Source organism: Lithobates pipiens, unplaced genomic scaffold (genome assembly GCF_037356315.1).
Source record: "Lithobates pipiens isolate NorthernLeopardFrog02 unplaced genomic scaffold, aLitPip1_a1.2 Scaffold_18, whole genome shotgun sequence".
In the NCBI taxonomy this organism is placed as follows: Eukaryota; Metazoa; Chordata; class Amphibia; order Anura; family Ranidae; genus Lithobates; species Lithobates pipiens.
The window spans coordinates 133,549,290-133,566,697 of record NW_027507758.1 but is presented as its reverse complement, the minus strand read 5'-3'; the positions used below and the strand labels follow the sequence as shown (position 1 = coordinate 133,566,697).

The 17,408-nt window shown below is 45.0% G+C and overlaps 1 protein-coding gene across 1 annotated transcript in view; it reads left to right on the top strand.

The window, feature by feature from the left end:
• The window catches only part of SMYD3 (SET and MYND domain containing 3), an 859,717-nt gene that overhangs the window by 163,542 nt on the left and 678,767 nt on the right, over positions 1 to 17,408 (top strand). The window contains exons 4-6 of the mRNA XM_077486140.1: positions 9,123 to 9,230; positions 10,047 to 10,104; positions 15,669 to 15,805. Of these exons, the coding sequence (XP_077342266.1) occupies positions 9,123 to 9,230; positions 10,047 to 10,104; positions 15,669 to 15,805 (303 nt within the window). The remainder of the gene's footprint in view (positions 1 to 9,122; positions 9,231 to 10,046; positions 10,105 to 15,668; positions 15,806 to 17,408) is intronic.

Here is a 17,408-nt window from a genome sequence, read left to right as displayed (position 1 = left end):
ATAAGGACTGGTAACTTGGTATAGGGTGCTACGGTACATAGGCTTGAGTGCGGTACAGTCTGCTGTTCTGTAAGGACCGCTATCGGTCCACAATAGATAGGGTTGACGTGCACCACTGCTGACCGCTCACCTATACTGCAGCAGTCCTTCAGCGGTATAGGGACTGACGTACAGTCTGCTAATCACTAACACACAACCTGCTTGTTCCACAAAAGTTCTTATAAGGACTGGTAACTTGGTATAGGGTGCTACGGTACATAGGCTTGAGTGCGGTACAGTCTGCTGTTCTGTAAGGACCGCTATCGGTCCACAATAGATAGGGTTGACGTGCACCACTGCTGACCGCTCACCTATACTGCAGCAGTCCTTCAGCGGTATAGGGACTGACGTACAGTCTGCTAAACACTAATACACAACCTGCTTGTTCCACAAAAGTTCTTATAAGGACTGGTAACTTGGTATAGGGTGCTACGGTACATAGGCTTGAGTGCGGTACAGTCTGCTGTTCTGTAAGGACCGCTATCGGTCCACAATAGATAGGGTTGACGTGCACCACTGCTGACCGCTGCCCTATACTGCAGCAGTCCTTCAGCGGTATAGGGACTGACGTACAGTCTGCTAAACACTAATACACAACCTGCTTGGTCCACAAAAGTTCTTATAAGGACTGGTAACTTGGTATAGGGTGCTACGGTACATAGGCTTGAGTGCGGTACAGTCTGCTGTTCTGTAAGGACCGCTATCGGTCCACAATAGATAGGGTTGACGTGCACCACTGCTGACCGCTCACCTATACTGCAGCAGTCCTTCAGCGGTATAGGGACTGACGTACAGTCTGCTAATCACTAACACACAACCTGCTTGTTCCACAAAAGTTCTTATAAGGACTGGTAACTTGGTATAGGGTGCTACGGTACATAGGCTTGAGTGCGGTACAGTCTGCTGTTCTGTAAGGACCGCTATCGGTCCACAATAGATAGGGTTGACGTGCACCACTGCTGACCGCTGCCCTATACTGCAGCAGTCCTTCAGCGGTATAGGGACTGACGTACAGTCTGCTAAACACTAATACACAACCTGCTTGGTCCACAAAAGTTCTTATAAGGACTGGTAACTTGGTATAGGGTGCTACGGTACATAGGCTTGAGTGCGGTACAGTCTGCTGTTCTGTAAGGACCGCTATCGGTCCACAATAGATAGGGTTGACGTGCACCACTGCTGACCGCTGCCCTATACTGCAGCAGTCCTTCAGCGGTATAGGGACTGACGTACAGTCTGCTAAACACTAATACACAACCTGCTTGGTCCACAAAAGTTCTTATAAGGACTGGTAACTTGGTATAGGGTGCTACGGTACATAGGCTTGAGTGCGGTACAGTCTGCTGTTCTGTAAGGACCGCTATCGGTCCACAATAGATAGGGTTGACGTGCACCACTGCTGACCGCTGCCCTATACTGCAGCAGTCCTTCAGCGGTATAGGGACTGACGTACAGTCTGCTAAACACTAATACACAACCTGCTTGGTCCACAAAAGTTCTTATAAGGACTGGTAACTTGGTATAGGGTGCTACGGTACATAGGCTTGAGTGCGGTACAGTCTGCTGTTCTGTAAGGACCGCTATAGGTCCACAATAGATAGGGTTGACGTGCACCACTGCTGACCGCTCACCTATACTGCAGCAGTCCTTCAGCGGTATAGGGACTAAGAGTTTTGTCACAGGGTCATTTAAAAAATGACATGCAGAGGAAGAGGCAGGCCCTTCCGCAGGGGTGGTAGGGGTAGGGCAGGAGCAACAGGCTTGAGCCAAAGTGGGAAGTTGCAGAAGGTGCGTTCAATTACTTTAAAGGATGCACCAGACTTGGTTGAGTGGCTCGCTCAGCCTTACTCTTCTGCACCCTCCTCATCCTCTCGATCTGCACCCTCTTCTTCACTCTCTGCTATGTGCACCCCCAAAGACACTACCACCAACAACACGACCACCACCACCACCACCACATACCTTCCGCTTGAGTCACTGGAATTATTTTCCGATCCATATCAAGAGGACATTTCTGATGCGCAGCCACTCTTGGTATTGGATCAGGAAGAGGAGGTAGCAACAAGCGCTACTCAGCAGTCTGACGCCAGTACCCAGATCAGCCCAAGGAGGAGGTTGGTCCCCGGTGTTGCTGCCTACTCCGAGATCTCTACTTATAGCGGTGGGGAAGGTGACGTTGATGATGACGTGTCTAGTGATGTCACGTGGGTGCCCACAAGAGAGGAAGAGGAGGGGAGTTCAGAGGGAGATATGGACCAGCAGATAGGGAGGAGAAGCAGCAATGACTTACATTGCACAGCAGGGACAAAGCAGACTGCAAATGTATCAGGAGCGAGTCATCGACCATGTACGGTCACATCTGGCGCTCCCAGGACACCGGCACATGGCTCCGCAGTGTGGGCTTTTTTTAACGTGTCCGCTGCTGACAATAGCGTTGCCATCTGCAATCTTTGCAGTCAACGCGTTAGTCGCGGTAAGCCCAATACTCACCTAGGGACGACCGCCTTAAGAAGGCACATGAGCAGCCATCACCGAGCCCAGTGGGAGCAACGGAACACACAAAGCCACACTGCAGGCTCTCACCGTCCAGCCTCGTCTTCTACTTCTCCTTCTCCTCTCTCCTCACAATTGTCCTCCACTCCACCTTCCATCACGCCAAGCTCACATTTTTCTGCAAAAAGGCAGGCTTCCGTGGGCCTAATGTTTGAGCGTAAAAAAATGATGATGCCGGATAACCCTCTTGCCCAACGGTTGGCGGCTGGCTTGTCAGAACTCATAGCCCGCCAACTACTGCCATATAAACTGGTGGACTCGGAGGCCTTTCGCAAATTTGTGGCCATTGGAACACCACAATGGAAGGTCCCAGGAAGGAAGTATTTCTCAGAGAAGGGCATCCCAGAGCTATATGGCCATGTTCAGCGGCAAGTGAATGTATCTCTGGCACACAGTGTCGGTGCCAAGATACATCTGACCACAGACACGTGGTCTAGCAAACACGGGCAGGGAAGGTATATCAGTTTTACTGCCCACTGGGTGAACCTTCTGACGGCCGTCAAGCATGTAACCCGTGGCACCCGTGTAGATTTGGTTTTACCGCCACGGATTGCATGCAGGCCTGACTCTTCTTCTCCTCCTCCTACTCCATCCTCCTCCCTCTCCTCCTCAGCTGCCTCCTCCTTTTCCGCTGCTAGCGTCTCTTCCACTGCACCGCCCAAGCTCCCCAGAACCTATTCCACATGCCAGGTGAGACGTTGCCATGCCGTGCTGCGTCTGTTGTGCCTGGAAGCAAAGAGCCACACTGGCCCGGCACTCCTTTCAGCTTTGCGTTCACAGGCAGATGAGTGGCTAACACCGCTCAATTTGACAGTTGGTAAAGTGGTGTGTGACAACGGTGCCAATCTGCTTAGCGCATTGAAACAGGGCAAAATCACGCACGTGCCGTGCATGGCACACGTCTTAAACTTGGTCGTGCAGCGATTCCTTGTCAAATACCCTGGGGTCCAGGACATCTTGCGGCAGGCAAGGAAAATCTCGGCCCATTTCAGAAGATCTTACACGGCCATGGCTCGCCTTGCTGACATTCAGCGGCGACACCATCTGCCGGTCAGACGTCTTATTTGCGATTGCCCGACGCGATGGAACTCAACCTTCTATATGCTTGATAGGCTGCTCCAGCAGAAACGTGCAGTTAACGTCTACCTGTATGAACTCTGCGAAAGAAACGGTTCTGGGGAGCTGGGTTTTTTTTCACCGCGCCAGTGGCTGCTCATGCGCGACACATGCAGACTTCTGCGGCCATTTGAGGAGATCACCAAACTGGTCAGTCGCAGCCATGGCGCCATCAGTGACATGGTACCTTATGCCTTCTTTCTGGAGCGTGCATTGCGTCGTGTCATTGATCAGGCTGTGGAGGAGCAGGAGCGGGAAGATGAGGAAGTCGCAATGCTGGATGAATTCCCAGGGGGGGCTACTCTATCTGAGACAAGTCAACAACAGGAGTCTGATGAGGAGTCAGAGGAGGATGGTGCCGGGGCGGATGAGCAGGAGCAAGAAGAGCATGCTTTAAACCTTTCTGGGATCCCTGTTGTGCGAGGATGGGGAGAGGAGAATGAAGAGGACGACATTATCCTGGATGATGAGCAGGAGCCAGGCCACCACACCGCTTCCACTTTAGTGCAAATGGGGGCCTTCATGCTCCAGTGTTTTAATAGGGACCCCCGTATAAAAAGCATGAGGGTCAAGGACCAGTACTGGGTGGCAACGTACTTAGACCCCCGGTACAAACACAAAATGGCGGAAATGTTACCGCCGTCGCAGAGGGCTGTCAGAATGCAGCACTTCCAGGCCTTGCTTCGAGAAATGCTGCATTCTGCTTTTGCGTGCGCTGGCAGAGGAGCAATTCCCACTCCCAGAGAAGGATTTGCGGGTACCAATCCAACAGCGCCTGCAAGAAGAGGCCGGTTTGAAGATGTGTTGGTGACTTCGGATATGAGGTCATTCTTTCAGCCGACCCATCGACAGGTGTCATCCGGATCCAGCATCAGGGAACGCCTAGACCGTCAGGTGTCCGACTACATTGGGTTAACGGCCGATGTGGACGCTCTGAGGAGTGATGAACCCCTAGACTACTGGGTGGGCAGGCTTGACCTCTGGCCAGAGCTTGCCCAATTTGCAATCGAACTGTTGGCTTGCCCCTCATCCAGTGTCCTGTCCGAAAGGACGTTCAGCGCAGCAGGGGGGATTGTGACCGATAAGCGTACTCGCCTAGCTCACCACAGTGTTAACTACCTCACATTTCTAAAAATGAATGAGGCATGGATCTCGGAGGAATTCAACACATGTGACCAGTAGACCATGTATATGTCTATAAACTATTTTTTTAATCAAGCACACAGACCTTCTTAATTCATTTGGCTCACTTCCTTGACCCAAAAAAGCACACCGTACTATATGCCCCTACCCTCCTCTTTGAAGAGGTTGAGCGGTGTCATATTTCTACTGGGGCTGCTTATGATATCCCTGTGCTGTGCTGACTTCCTCCTGGGGGTTCTTATTATGAAGGGATCACACTATCCCTGTGCTGTGCTGACTTCCTCCTGGGGGTTCTTATTATGAGGGGATCACACCATCCCTGTGCTGTGCTGACTTCCTCCTGGGGCTGCTTACGGTGCTGCTGTCAGTGCTGTATGTCACGGTGCTGCTGTCAGCGCTGTATGTCACGGTGCTGCTGTCAGCGCTGTATGTCACGGTGCTGCTGTCAGCGCTGTATGTCACGGTGCTGCTGTCAGCGCTGTATGTCACGGTGCTGCTGTCAGCGCTGTATGTCACGGTGCTGCTGTCAGCGCTGTATGTCACGGTGCTGCTGTCAGCGCTGTATGTCACGGTGCTGCTGTCAGCGCTGTATGTCACGGTGCTGCTGTCAGCGCTGTATGTCACGGTGCTGCTGTCAGCGCTGTATGTCACGGTGCTGCTGTCAGCGCTGTATGTCACGGTGCTGCTGTCAGTGCTCTGTATTACGGTGCTGCTGTCAGATGCCTCTATCACGGTGCATGTGTCATTCCGGTATGTCACGCTGCTGGTGATCATCTCCTGCACCCTCTTCTTTGCCTACCCTGGTCCCTGACCTTCCCTCTCCTCCATTGCCTTCATTAGCTCCATAGTCCTGAATTGTTAGAACAATTTCCCAAATAAAATAAAAATGCTTGTAGTTATCGATCCCAAATTCACCTCATACATGTATTATGTCATTGTCCAGATGGTGGGACTACGTTTTACCCCCTAATAATTACCACGTGGCCGCAAATTCGACATGAAGGTTTGCAAAGTTCGCCTCCCATTGAAGTCAATGGGGCCCGCGGCGAACGGTCGGTTTCGCGAACGTTTGGGTCCGTTCGCATTTCGCGTTCGCGAAACGTCCCGTCGGAAGTTCGTCCATCACTAGTAACATGTTCCCAATGCTGCAAGCGCTGCCTGCAATCCCTGTGATATGTGGGGTGAACTATCCCATACTAGCTGTCACTTTTTGAAATCAGCACAGTCACACGGGGCTCCAACCACATGGACATACAAGCCCCGACATCCTTTGCGGCTGTCGGCTTGTAGTTTTTCACAAACTAACACAACACTGTTCATTGATTCATTCTGTCAGATTGTATCTGCCTGTCTTTACGGGATGTATGGGCAGACAGATACACTGAAAGATCTGAGGGAGACCTACATGGCACATTTTTTTACCTGCTAGAAAAGGATCTGATGTGTAGTTCGAACCAGACAACTAGGATTTATTGCTTTGCACCAACCACGTAAAAAAAAAAAAGAACTAAAAGTCAGCAGCTACAAGTACTGCAGCTGCTGACTTTTAATAATCGGATACTTACCTGTCCCAGGGTCCAGCGATACAGGGGAACGAAGACCTGCTTGTCTCCCCCTCTTCTCTGCGGTGCCGGCATTGTCACTGCATGTTCAAGCTGCGTGGCACGCTGTGACTGGCTGGGCAATCATCTGGGACCTGTGGCGTGTCCCAGGTGATTGCCGAGAGGGAGGGGGAGAGGTGATCTCTCTTCCGGTGCCATGGTGTGCCGGGAGGAAGTGGGAGCTGAAACCCTCGAAAAACACGGTAACCGCTCTCCCCCCAAAAAAATGTGGCATGTTAGGGGGTCACCTTCCCTTAAAGCGGAAGTTCAATTTTTGGGTGGAACTTCGCTTTAAGTTATTTCATTTTGCAAATATTATTTATGCTTTTCTGGTGTTGAAAACGCAACAAATCTGATTGCAGGTAGTTTGAACCATGATCTGCTGTGCGGCTTCTTGCTGCCTGTATGAAATGCCTTCATTTTAAGTGTCTATCTCAAGCCATGATTAAAGCAAGACCCCTCTCATTATGTGATCAAAGGAATTCGTTTTGTGCTTATACATTAATACGTTAGACTCAACCTTCATTTAAGATCTAGTAATTGTAAACCAGAGTCACAAGTTATGGTGTGAGAAAAGTGTTTTTTTAGCTCCTAAAGTTATTCTAAAGGTTCTTTTTTTTTTTTTTTTTAATAACAAACATGTCATACTTACCTGCTCTGTGCAATGGTTTTACACAGAGCAGCCCTGATACTTTTCTTTTCTGGGGTCCTCCACTGGCGCTCCTGGCTCCTCCCCTGTGTCCATAGACACAAACCGCATGGATCAGCCCTGCCTCTGCTCCCCCCCTGGGCAGGAGCGCCAATGGCTCCCACTGCTGTCTCTCAGTCCTGTGAGGAGACAAGAGCAGAGAGAGAGCTGCTGCTGTGGGGCACAGTGCTGGATCAAGATCCGGTTTGTGTAGGTGTTAAGGGCGGCTGGGGGGATCTTGGTCACAGTTTTTTACTTTAAAGTGGATCTTTATGCTTAGAAATAAAAATGAATTAACAGGCAGGATTTTTAATGTAGAAGAGACCTGCTTTGTCTCTTCTGCATTAAAGTTACTTACCTGCCTGTCTGCCCTTTTACAGTGAGTTGTGCGTGCACAGCTCATTGCACAAATTTGGCAATGTTGAAGCTGATCTAACTATCATGCTTGTGTAGGAGTGATGTCATGTCAGCCTGGCCAATGACAGAGGGCAGCAATCTAGACTTGGAGCTGGCAGCCTAAAGATGTCAGTGGCCGCCGGAGAGCTCTGGGTCTCTCGTTGGATTGAAGGTGAGTATAGTTTCGTATTAATGCAGGGAATGCATTAAGGTAAAAAAAAAGTTAAGCCTTTAGAACTACTTTTAAGCAGTTCATTATTTATCAATGCAACTTTTTTTTCCCGTTGTAAATTCCCAGTATACCAACTTTTGTGCTGGCATATTTCCTTTTTGATCGTTAACATTCTACTTTATGTGAAATAATGAAAGAAACTTACATTAATAACTTACATTGAACAGTTTAAATTTTACAGTACCAGTATGGTAAAACCAGTTTCAGCTTTGTTAAAACAATGATATTTCTGTAAAAAAAACAAAGTCTAAGTGCACAGAATATTAGTTATTTGTGAACTTGTAAAACAACACAAAGTTATGTGGACTGAGTTTGAAAATGCACACATACAGTACATTTCAAGGTCTGAAGGGAGGGCTAAATAAATAAAAGAAGCACAAAATGAAAGATATCCACATAGGAATAAGTAACCCTAATCTATTAAATTACTGTATTTATCGGCGTATAACACGCAACATTTTCCCCTCAAAATTAGAGGAAAATTCTGGGTGCATGTTATACGCCGAACCTCTGCCTCGGAGGGGAAGGAGGGACAGAGCGCAGCCGAAATAGACAGAGCCACATGTACTGTGTACTCGGCTAGGCTCAGCTCTACTCGCAGTCACACCCAGTCCCGCCTCCTAGCTTTACATCCCGCCTTTGGTCCGGTGTTGTGTTTATCATAGAAGCTGGGCCAAGGGGCAGGACTGCGAGAGGAGCCTAATACACAGGACATCCGGCTCTGTATATCTCGGCGGCACAATCATTTAAAAGATCATGCTGCAATTTTTGGCAAGGCTGCAAATGGACACTTGGGCAAGGCTGCATATGGACACTGGGCAAGGCTCCAGATGGACACTGATCATTCTGCAATGATGGGTAATGCTGCAGATGGACACTGATAAGGCTGCATGGATGGGCATTTAAACTTCCCTCCCAAACTTGGGGTGAGTGCTATACGCCAATAAATACGGTAATCAAAGGATCTAGTGCTACTGACTGAAACAAACACATAATATTATTCTTTGTGATCTGGAGCTAGAAAAAAAGTTAACAGTAGAAGCTGGTTTGCCATAGGCAGCACCAGTTTTTTCGAATGCTGTACTTTTAATACATTGGCTGCATTGGTGTAGCTAACTTAGTCCATACAGTAAGATTTATAGGTAAACTCTACCAAAGGTTTTAAATGTCAATAGCTAAAAATGATGGCAAACTATTGTTTCCAAAGTTGCCATAATATGACAATTCTTAAAGGCCTATACTCAGCAACAACACTTGCCCCTGCCTGTAGTCAGTTACTGAAGCATCATCTTGTTCAGGTAAATTAATGGCTATAATGATATACTACCTATTTCTTATCCCAAATTCTTTCTAGAAAAATGCTTGGAAGGACCATAAAAAGGAATGCCTTTGTCTAAAGAGCATTTTCCCTAATGTTCCTACAGACTCTGTCAGACTCATAGGCAAGATCATCTTCAAATTGGTGAGTTGATGTTCATAGTAATTTTTGGTGTCGCTGATATGTTCTGTTTATTCCTTATACTATAGTATCTGTTTTAAATTTTAGTTTAGGGATTTTTTTCTTAAAAAAAAAACATCACCAGGGACATTACTTACCATGCATGAAGCGTGTCCTGTTTGCTGGTCGCTGCTGTGTTTGATTAAATTCTGAAGTCTTTTGCCCCCTGGCTACCCCCACACCAGTAATCTTCTGCTTCTGTAGGGGTTAATGTGAGTGGCTGTGCTTGTGGCAGGCACTTGTCAAGTGCTGACTATACCCTCCCTTTCTGCCCCCCTGCTCCAGTCATAGAAGCCTTACTATCAGTTCCCACATTCATCTGCCCATTGCCAATTCAAATAGTGCTTTGCATTGGACAAGATGGACAGAAAATACATACCCTGTGCCTTGACAAATAGCTTCTATAAACTTATAGAACACTATGTGATTTGCCTGGTTTTCAGCAAATAATTATAGTCCTTTATCTGTTCATGCCAATGGGAGTTGGTTCCTCCTGCCAACCCCTATGTCACTACAGAATACAGAGGTGGGGAAGTAGGTTTGGGGGGCAGAAGACTGACACTCCTGAAAGACTTTATCAGGCCATTTCTCCTCAATGAAGGGGTGTCCAGTGGGACATATGGCAGGTGAGGTAAGTATTCACTTTCTTCTTGGCATATAACAGGTTTTAAGGGGAACTTTCAGTGAGGAGACAGGGTCACTTTAAGGGGGTACTAATGCTGATGGTGCTATTTATTGTCAATACTGATTATTTATTTTTCTTTCTCCTATTTTTCATAGCTTGAACAACCAGATTGTGGTTCCGGAGATTTGTATTCAATAAATGATCTACAATCTCGTAAGTCCATTTCTACATTGATTGATATTTTTCTCCACAAACACTAACCTTGTAATCCAGTCTGGCACTGGGGAATAAATGTATGCTAATTTTGTTTTACTATTTAAGATGCATGCACATAGCCACAAGAGTGAAAGTACACAGGAGTGTGCATTGAAGTGTATGTATGAATGTTTTTAGTAGAATGTACTATATATTATTGTTACAACTAAGCTCCATTTCAGTTGCCTCCACTTGATTTTCCATTACCATTGACTTTTATGGGGGAAAAACGGCAGTTCTGAAGCAAGCAAAGGCTCATCCACAAGCATTCTTTAAATGGAGTTTTTCTGTGGATTTGTGGAGCATTTGTCATCTTATTCAAACCCATAGTTTGGACTCTTCCAGCTGTGCAAGGTCCATACTCCACAGCTTTACATCACCAGCCACCATCTTCTTTATTTTTTGTCTTTGTTATTTATTTTAAACAAATTTCCCTGTGCAACTAAAATCACATCTTAAATTGCACTAGTGTAAACCAATCCTTAAAGCAAGTAAATAATATTGATGGCCAGGAGAGAGTAGCAGACAGTAAAACTTGTATATATGACTTGCATTGATGGTCAATGAAGACATGCCCCCTTACATTGGTGGTCGGTGTAAAAGTCACCAGTGTAAAGTGGACCTTTCTCCACTGACCAATCTATACTCTTTAAATTACCGTCAATGTAAGTGCCATTAGAAAAGTGGCCTATACATTGCTGGCCAGCAGAGAAGAGTCCCTGATACATTGTTGGCCAGCAGAGAAGGGCCTCTTATATTTATGGTCAGTGGCACAAGAGACTTACATTGGTGTACAGCTGGTGGAATGTCCTTTACATTAGTGGTCAGTGAAGGTCTCCTGTACATTGATGGTCATACAAAAAGTGCCTCCTGCACCAATATTTAATATCTTGCATGTGGTTATCAGAGGAGGGGGGTGAAGAGAGTAAGCTTTAAGAGACAGTCAGGGTTTTACTGTTTTGCTGTCAGTCCAGCACTGAATATTCTTATCATGTATTTCTGATTCTTTGTTCTTCAATGAATAGACTTGATGTGGGTTCTGGGTTGCTTAAATGGTGTCTAATAGGGATGGGCAAGCAGTTCGGGCTGAGCATAAGTTTGGCTCGAACATCACCCATTCGGAAATCAGTTGCTGTGTCCTTAAAAGTCATCAGCTGTCAGCAGGCTTCTCTGCTGACAGCTGAATGAAAAAAAAACATTGCTGACGGCAATAGATAATAAAAAGAAAAAGTAGGGTCCCCTCGAATCCCCAAAGGGCCTGGTGTGGATCTTGAGAGGAACCCCCACACCCAAATTTAACATAAAAAATGGCATGGAGTCTATCCCAAAATCCATACCAGATCCTCTTCAGAGCATGCAGCTTGGCAGGCCAGTGAGCGAGCACCCCCCCTCCGAACCATACAAGGCCACATGCCCTCAACATGAGGGGGGTGCCTTGGAGCCCCCAGATCCCACCCCCCATGTGAATGAGTATAGGGTACACACTCCACTCCGCTCACCCCCCCCCCCTTCCTGGCCTACCAGGCTGCATGCTTGAATAAGGGTCTGGTATAGATTTGGGGGGGGGCCTCATGCCATATTTCTTTTTTAAATTTGGCATAGGGGTTCCCTTCAATTTTTTAATTTTATATATGTCAGTTTTGCTGCAGCAGGTTCTATACATGGTACAGATGTGCCACTACAGGCAGACTAAGCATCATTAAAATCACTGCTCCTGTAAAAACGGTCTTTTCTAAAAAAAAAAATTTTTCATTGATACATGCCCCCTATGTCAGTACCTGGGCCCCTTCCCCCTTTTTATTGCCAATAACTTGCATATAAGCCTTCAAAATGGGGACTTCTGATTTTTAAGTTCTGTTTCCATAGACTTTAAAAGAGTTTGTGGCTCAGGTCCAGACTTTTTAAATGTTTGGGGGTTCTAGTGCGAATTAAACTGAGGGGGGGGGGGGGTTTAGCTCATCATTAGTGTCTAGTTTTTGGTCAGGTCCAGGACCAGATTGTGCTTTTTAGCTGGTAAAACATCTCATATCTATTCTAGTTGTGAAATAAACTGCTTGGGTTTCCCAATCTGTACTAATTAAGCTAAAAAAAAAATAAAAAAAAATCAGCATTTAATATTAAAAAAAGTGTACATAGCTGATGTAGGGCAAAACATTTGGCCAGCTTTTCCATGCTAAACATGACAATCTCCTTCTCTTAGAGAAATCTTAATGTAATACATAAACTTCTATGTGATTGATTTTACCTTGTGTCTGCTGGAAACAGATTGAAGAGAAATCTATGCCATGTGCTTCTAATTACAATTACAATAATTGTGTACTAATTTAATATTTTCAAATTTCAGTTAATTGCAGTTACATATTTGCAGATTTATGCTATGATACGGGACTGCAGTTTATCCCTGTATTGATTTTTATATTGCATCTTTATATTGCTGTTTAAAAAAAAGGTGTTTTCTACATTTTGAAATGTACCGTATATACTCGAGTATAAGCCGAGATTTTCAGCCTCTTTTTTGAGGCTGAAAGTGCCCCCTCGGCTTATACTCGAGTCGCCGCTGTCTGACTGCTCGATCAGCGTATCGAGCAGACAGACGGCGGACATTAATTTTCAAAAGCCGCGCCTCCTTCTCCGCCTCCGCCTGTGATAGGCGGAACACTGAATTTCCCAGCAGTCAGTGTTCCGCCTATCACGGACATCCGCTCATTCTCATACTACGGACGAGTATGAGAGGATGTCTGTGATAGGCGGAACACAGGCTGCTGGGAAATTGAGTGTTCCGCCTATCACAGGCGGAGGCGGAATTTTGAATTGTAGAATGGCCGCCGAGAAGAGCGGCGATCCATCGGCACGGGACGGAGGAGGCACGGCACGGCACGGGACGGAGGAGACACGGGACGGAGGAGGCACGGCACGGGGGAGGCACGGCACGGGACGGAGGAGGCACGGCACAGGACGGAGGAGGCTCGGGACGACGGCGGCTCGGGACGGAGGCTTGGGACACAGGTAGGCTGGACACACACACAAGGCTGCACGGACACACACACACACACACACACACACACACACACACACACACACACACACACACACACACACACACACAGGGATGGATGGATGGATGGATGGATACACACACACACACAGGGATGGATGGATGGATGGATGGATGGATACACACACACACACACACACACACACACACACAGGGATGGATGGATGGATGGATACACACACAGGGATGGATGGATGGATGGACACACACACAGGGATGGATGGACGGACACACACACAGGGATGGACGGACACACAGGGATGGACAGCCATGTCTCACCCTCGGCTTATACACGAGTCAATAAGTTTTCCAGTTTTTTGGGGGTAAATTGGGGGCCTCGGCTTATACTCGGGTCGGCCTATACTCGAGTATATACGGTAAGCAGCCTTTTCATTTAATTTCAGCCAAACATTTCTAACAACTTGTTTAGGAGTAGCAGCAAATGTCTATGCTACACAAATAAGCAGGTTGTACCTTTTGGGGTGGTGCCTATAAAATGTATTCACCCCCTGGGTGAAAACAGTCATTATTTAGGTGTGTCATGCTGCCTGCTGTTCTGCCTTTTGTAATTCTCTATCGCACATACTGACGATCATCATACCCTACACACTCCTCTCCAACAAATACTGACTGTCATTATACCTTCCACACTCCTCTTTTGCACATTTTTTCCTGCTGTCCTAATGTCTACATGTTAGACTAAAAACATAAAATTCTATTTTAAAATTTTCACAATTTTTATCTTTACATTTGACCCTTCAAATGTCTGCATGCACTGGTGGGCAGAAACAAGTTTCATCACTTCTTCTGGGCATTGGTGTTTTGAGAGGGTTAACCTTATTTGGAGGAGGCTAAAGGGAATGTGGGATAGTAGCAGAATGGCAAGGGTGCTGCACACTCAGGTCTCCATTGCTATGGGAATATTAGCCTAGTGAACCAGGCTAGTAACATGGGGAAACAGGAACACGTTTTTTTTTTTCTTAAATTAACAGTATAACATAAATTAGAAAAACATGTAGCCTGGACTGTGGATGTTTGCTGCAGCAGAATGTTTTTCTTTTGCTGTAGCCCATTCCTCTGCCAACTGCAGTATGGACAGAGTTGAAAGTGAAAGCGTCTTCAATATGGAGCTGCGGTGGCCATCTTGCTGAAGACCAAGTGGTGGGGGCCATCATGGGGGAGACCATGAATAATGCTCAGATATGGAGTGTCTTTCACTGTGGGGACAGCCATCTTGAGTGAGCCATATGGATGAGGATGGACAGTGATTGCCAGGAGGGGGAAGTGGAGAGGGGGAGATATGTGGAGACACACAGAGGGGAACAGAGGTGGTAGCTGTTGCATCTATTATAGACTACTGATTCTAAGATGACTGTAGCTCCCCCTATGTTTTCTTGTGGGATTATATACCTAAGTCTGATCAAGACCTGCTGTTCTTGGTGACTGCCTCACTGACTCCCAATGGAGAAGAGGTACTACCAGCTTCAGCTTATCCTGATCTAAATGGCTGCTGCATTGCAGGTAGGGAAAGTAGAACTACACTCGGGTGGGTGCACTGGCTTGGGAGACTGTGCCTGTGAGTACCCCTAGTGCTATGCCTGAAGGCCAGACCCATGACAACCCACTAAGTGATGGTGATTGGCACAGTAACCCTGGCACTGCGACACTACTGGAGACGAAGACCATCTGTTTCCTGAGCTCAACCGTGGGTGAAGATCGCAGGGTATCCCTAGACCCTACGTAAAAGCCTGGGAATCTATTTGTAACAATGAGAAGATGCAAAAGCCCCAGCATTTTGGTGCAGATTTCATACAAGCGCCCTAATTGTTTCCAGATGGAAATTAATACAAATCCCAATTGTTGCTGTTTGTTTAATTTTTGCAGTGAAATTAAGGAAACGGATAAGAATCAATCTTCTTGAACCTTTGGTGTAGGGACATCTGATTTTTTATTTTTTTTGGCATAAAGCCAATTTGACTATGTTTTATGTTTTATGTGACGATATTTAATTCAGTGAGTTGTAATGAAAATAAACTAAAATATACTATATACTAAAATAATGTAATCTGCTTTGATATCTGTCTGAATTCGTGGCAACCTAGGCAGTTTCAGTAGTATTAAACTACTGAATAGTTAAGCATGAATAACAGACACAATTAATAGGTTTCATAATGTCGACATTTTGAAGAAAAATATGTGTTGTAAAATCCTTTAGTCATTTGACATTTGACATCTGTTTTAACATCTGTTTTATTCCTGAAAATTCGTATCACAGGTAAATTATTTTCAAACACCTGTGTGATGTGAAATATTTTATGTCTGTGCGGCATAGGCAGAACAAGTGATTTATTTTGTTTCCACATTTTTAAGCCTACTGTGTATGTTGAAGATATATTCATTTCCTCCCACTCGATGGCCCACCTTTTATTACCTCCTACTTCTTTTCCCCACCCTGGTATACTTTCAGATTTCAAAGAACTTAACAAAGAAATGAAAGAGGGCCTGGGGCACCTTGCTGCTACATTAGAACAGTACCTGAAAAGGGAAATCCAAGTCTCTACCCAGCTGCCACCTGGTTTTCACATTCTTGAATATTTCGGCAAAGTAAGTGCCAAGTTTCAGTCTCTTAAATCAAGATGCAATGATTTAGTAATTTTCAAGTACCCAGACTATTAGTTTCCCACCAGCTAAAACCCAAAGGAAAGGTGTGGTGTTTTTATAAATAAATTATTTTTATTGAATTATTTGGCAAGTACTTGAAATGCTCTCCTTATTTTAGCTATAAATTAGTACTTTTCCCCCAAAATTTTATAGTCACTAGGTGTGTCAATGAATAATAAAACAAAGAATGCTTTCTCTTTACCTACAGATAGTCTCAGGGAAAAACATGTATTTCTTTATAGATGACTTGTATATGATACATAATTATGTATTGGTTATATATTTATGTGCTGTAGTTAAAAATAATTTTGAGAAAATTAAGCAAACCTTTAAGCTACATAATTATAAAGGGGCATGTGATTAAATTGCTGACAGTGTGTTTACTGCATTTGGTCACATTTGATGACTATTTGACACTGGATCTCCATGTTTTAGTAATCTTTCCCATGTTTATAACAACATAAACGTTTACAGCCCTCAGGTATGATTTTTTGTGTGACATTCACTGTTTAAATAAGGCTTAGCTTTGTTTTTTAAGCCTTAGGATTTTACACAGTACTGCTTAAACATGTTATTTTTTTTCAGTCCACATTTATTACATTTGCAGGGGGCACTGTCTATAAATGTTGTATTTTTATGCCCTTACTATTGTAGACACTTTATATATGCAGTTTAATATTCTACACCTTCTCCACAGTTTGCTGCTTCAAAGTTCACTTGGGGTAAATCTTACTGGTGGGTGGTTAGGTCAGGTTTTGATTTATTGCTGTACACGTTGGGTGTTTTTTAACATAAGCATTAAGCTTTACAAATATACTTGTAATTTGCTGGCACAATAGAACTTATTTATTGTATTATGTAGTAGATTTGTTGGCAATTCTCAAAATGATTTCAGCAGTGAGTGAAGTACTGCCATTGTGTTGGGTTGAATTGTGGTTTGAATATAACATCAACAGATTATGCTGTAGTTGATTTTTGTTATTGCTAAAAAGAGCTTTTGGCTTTGTCATATTGTACAAAATAAAAGTTAAAAAATAAAATATTCTATAGAAAGTTCTATAGAAAGTTAGTTATATGCAGTAGATTTCAATAACTTGAACAAGACTTCCTCATAATAGAGGAGAATAAAAAGTTTTAATCTTTAGTGAGTAATTGACCTTCATAGAAAAAGACAATGTCACAAGAAGGTGTGTGAGGGTAGCATTTTTTGTGACACCCTTTCCCCTGAAAATTTTAGCATTGGTACGGAACCATTCAATGGATGTCTACTTTCTTGGTCACCTCCCTTCCCCTACATGCGGATCTCGGATCTCACCATTCTGGTTCTCACTATTTCACTCTGTGTTCCATTGTGCAGGCTATTATAGGAATGTAAACATTTTTATGATGGTAGTATTTAAAATATACTTAATGGTACTTAAAAAAAAATAGCTGTCTGGAGTTCAACTATATTAAAAGAAAGCAGTGCAATGTTGCTTTGATGGACCGCTTGGCACCCCACTTGGGTGCCTCCGCCAGCATACAGCTTCCTGCACTCTGGATCTAG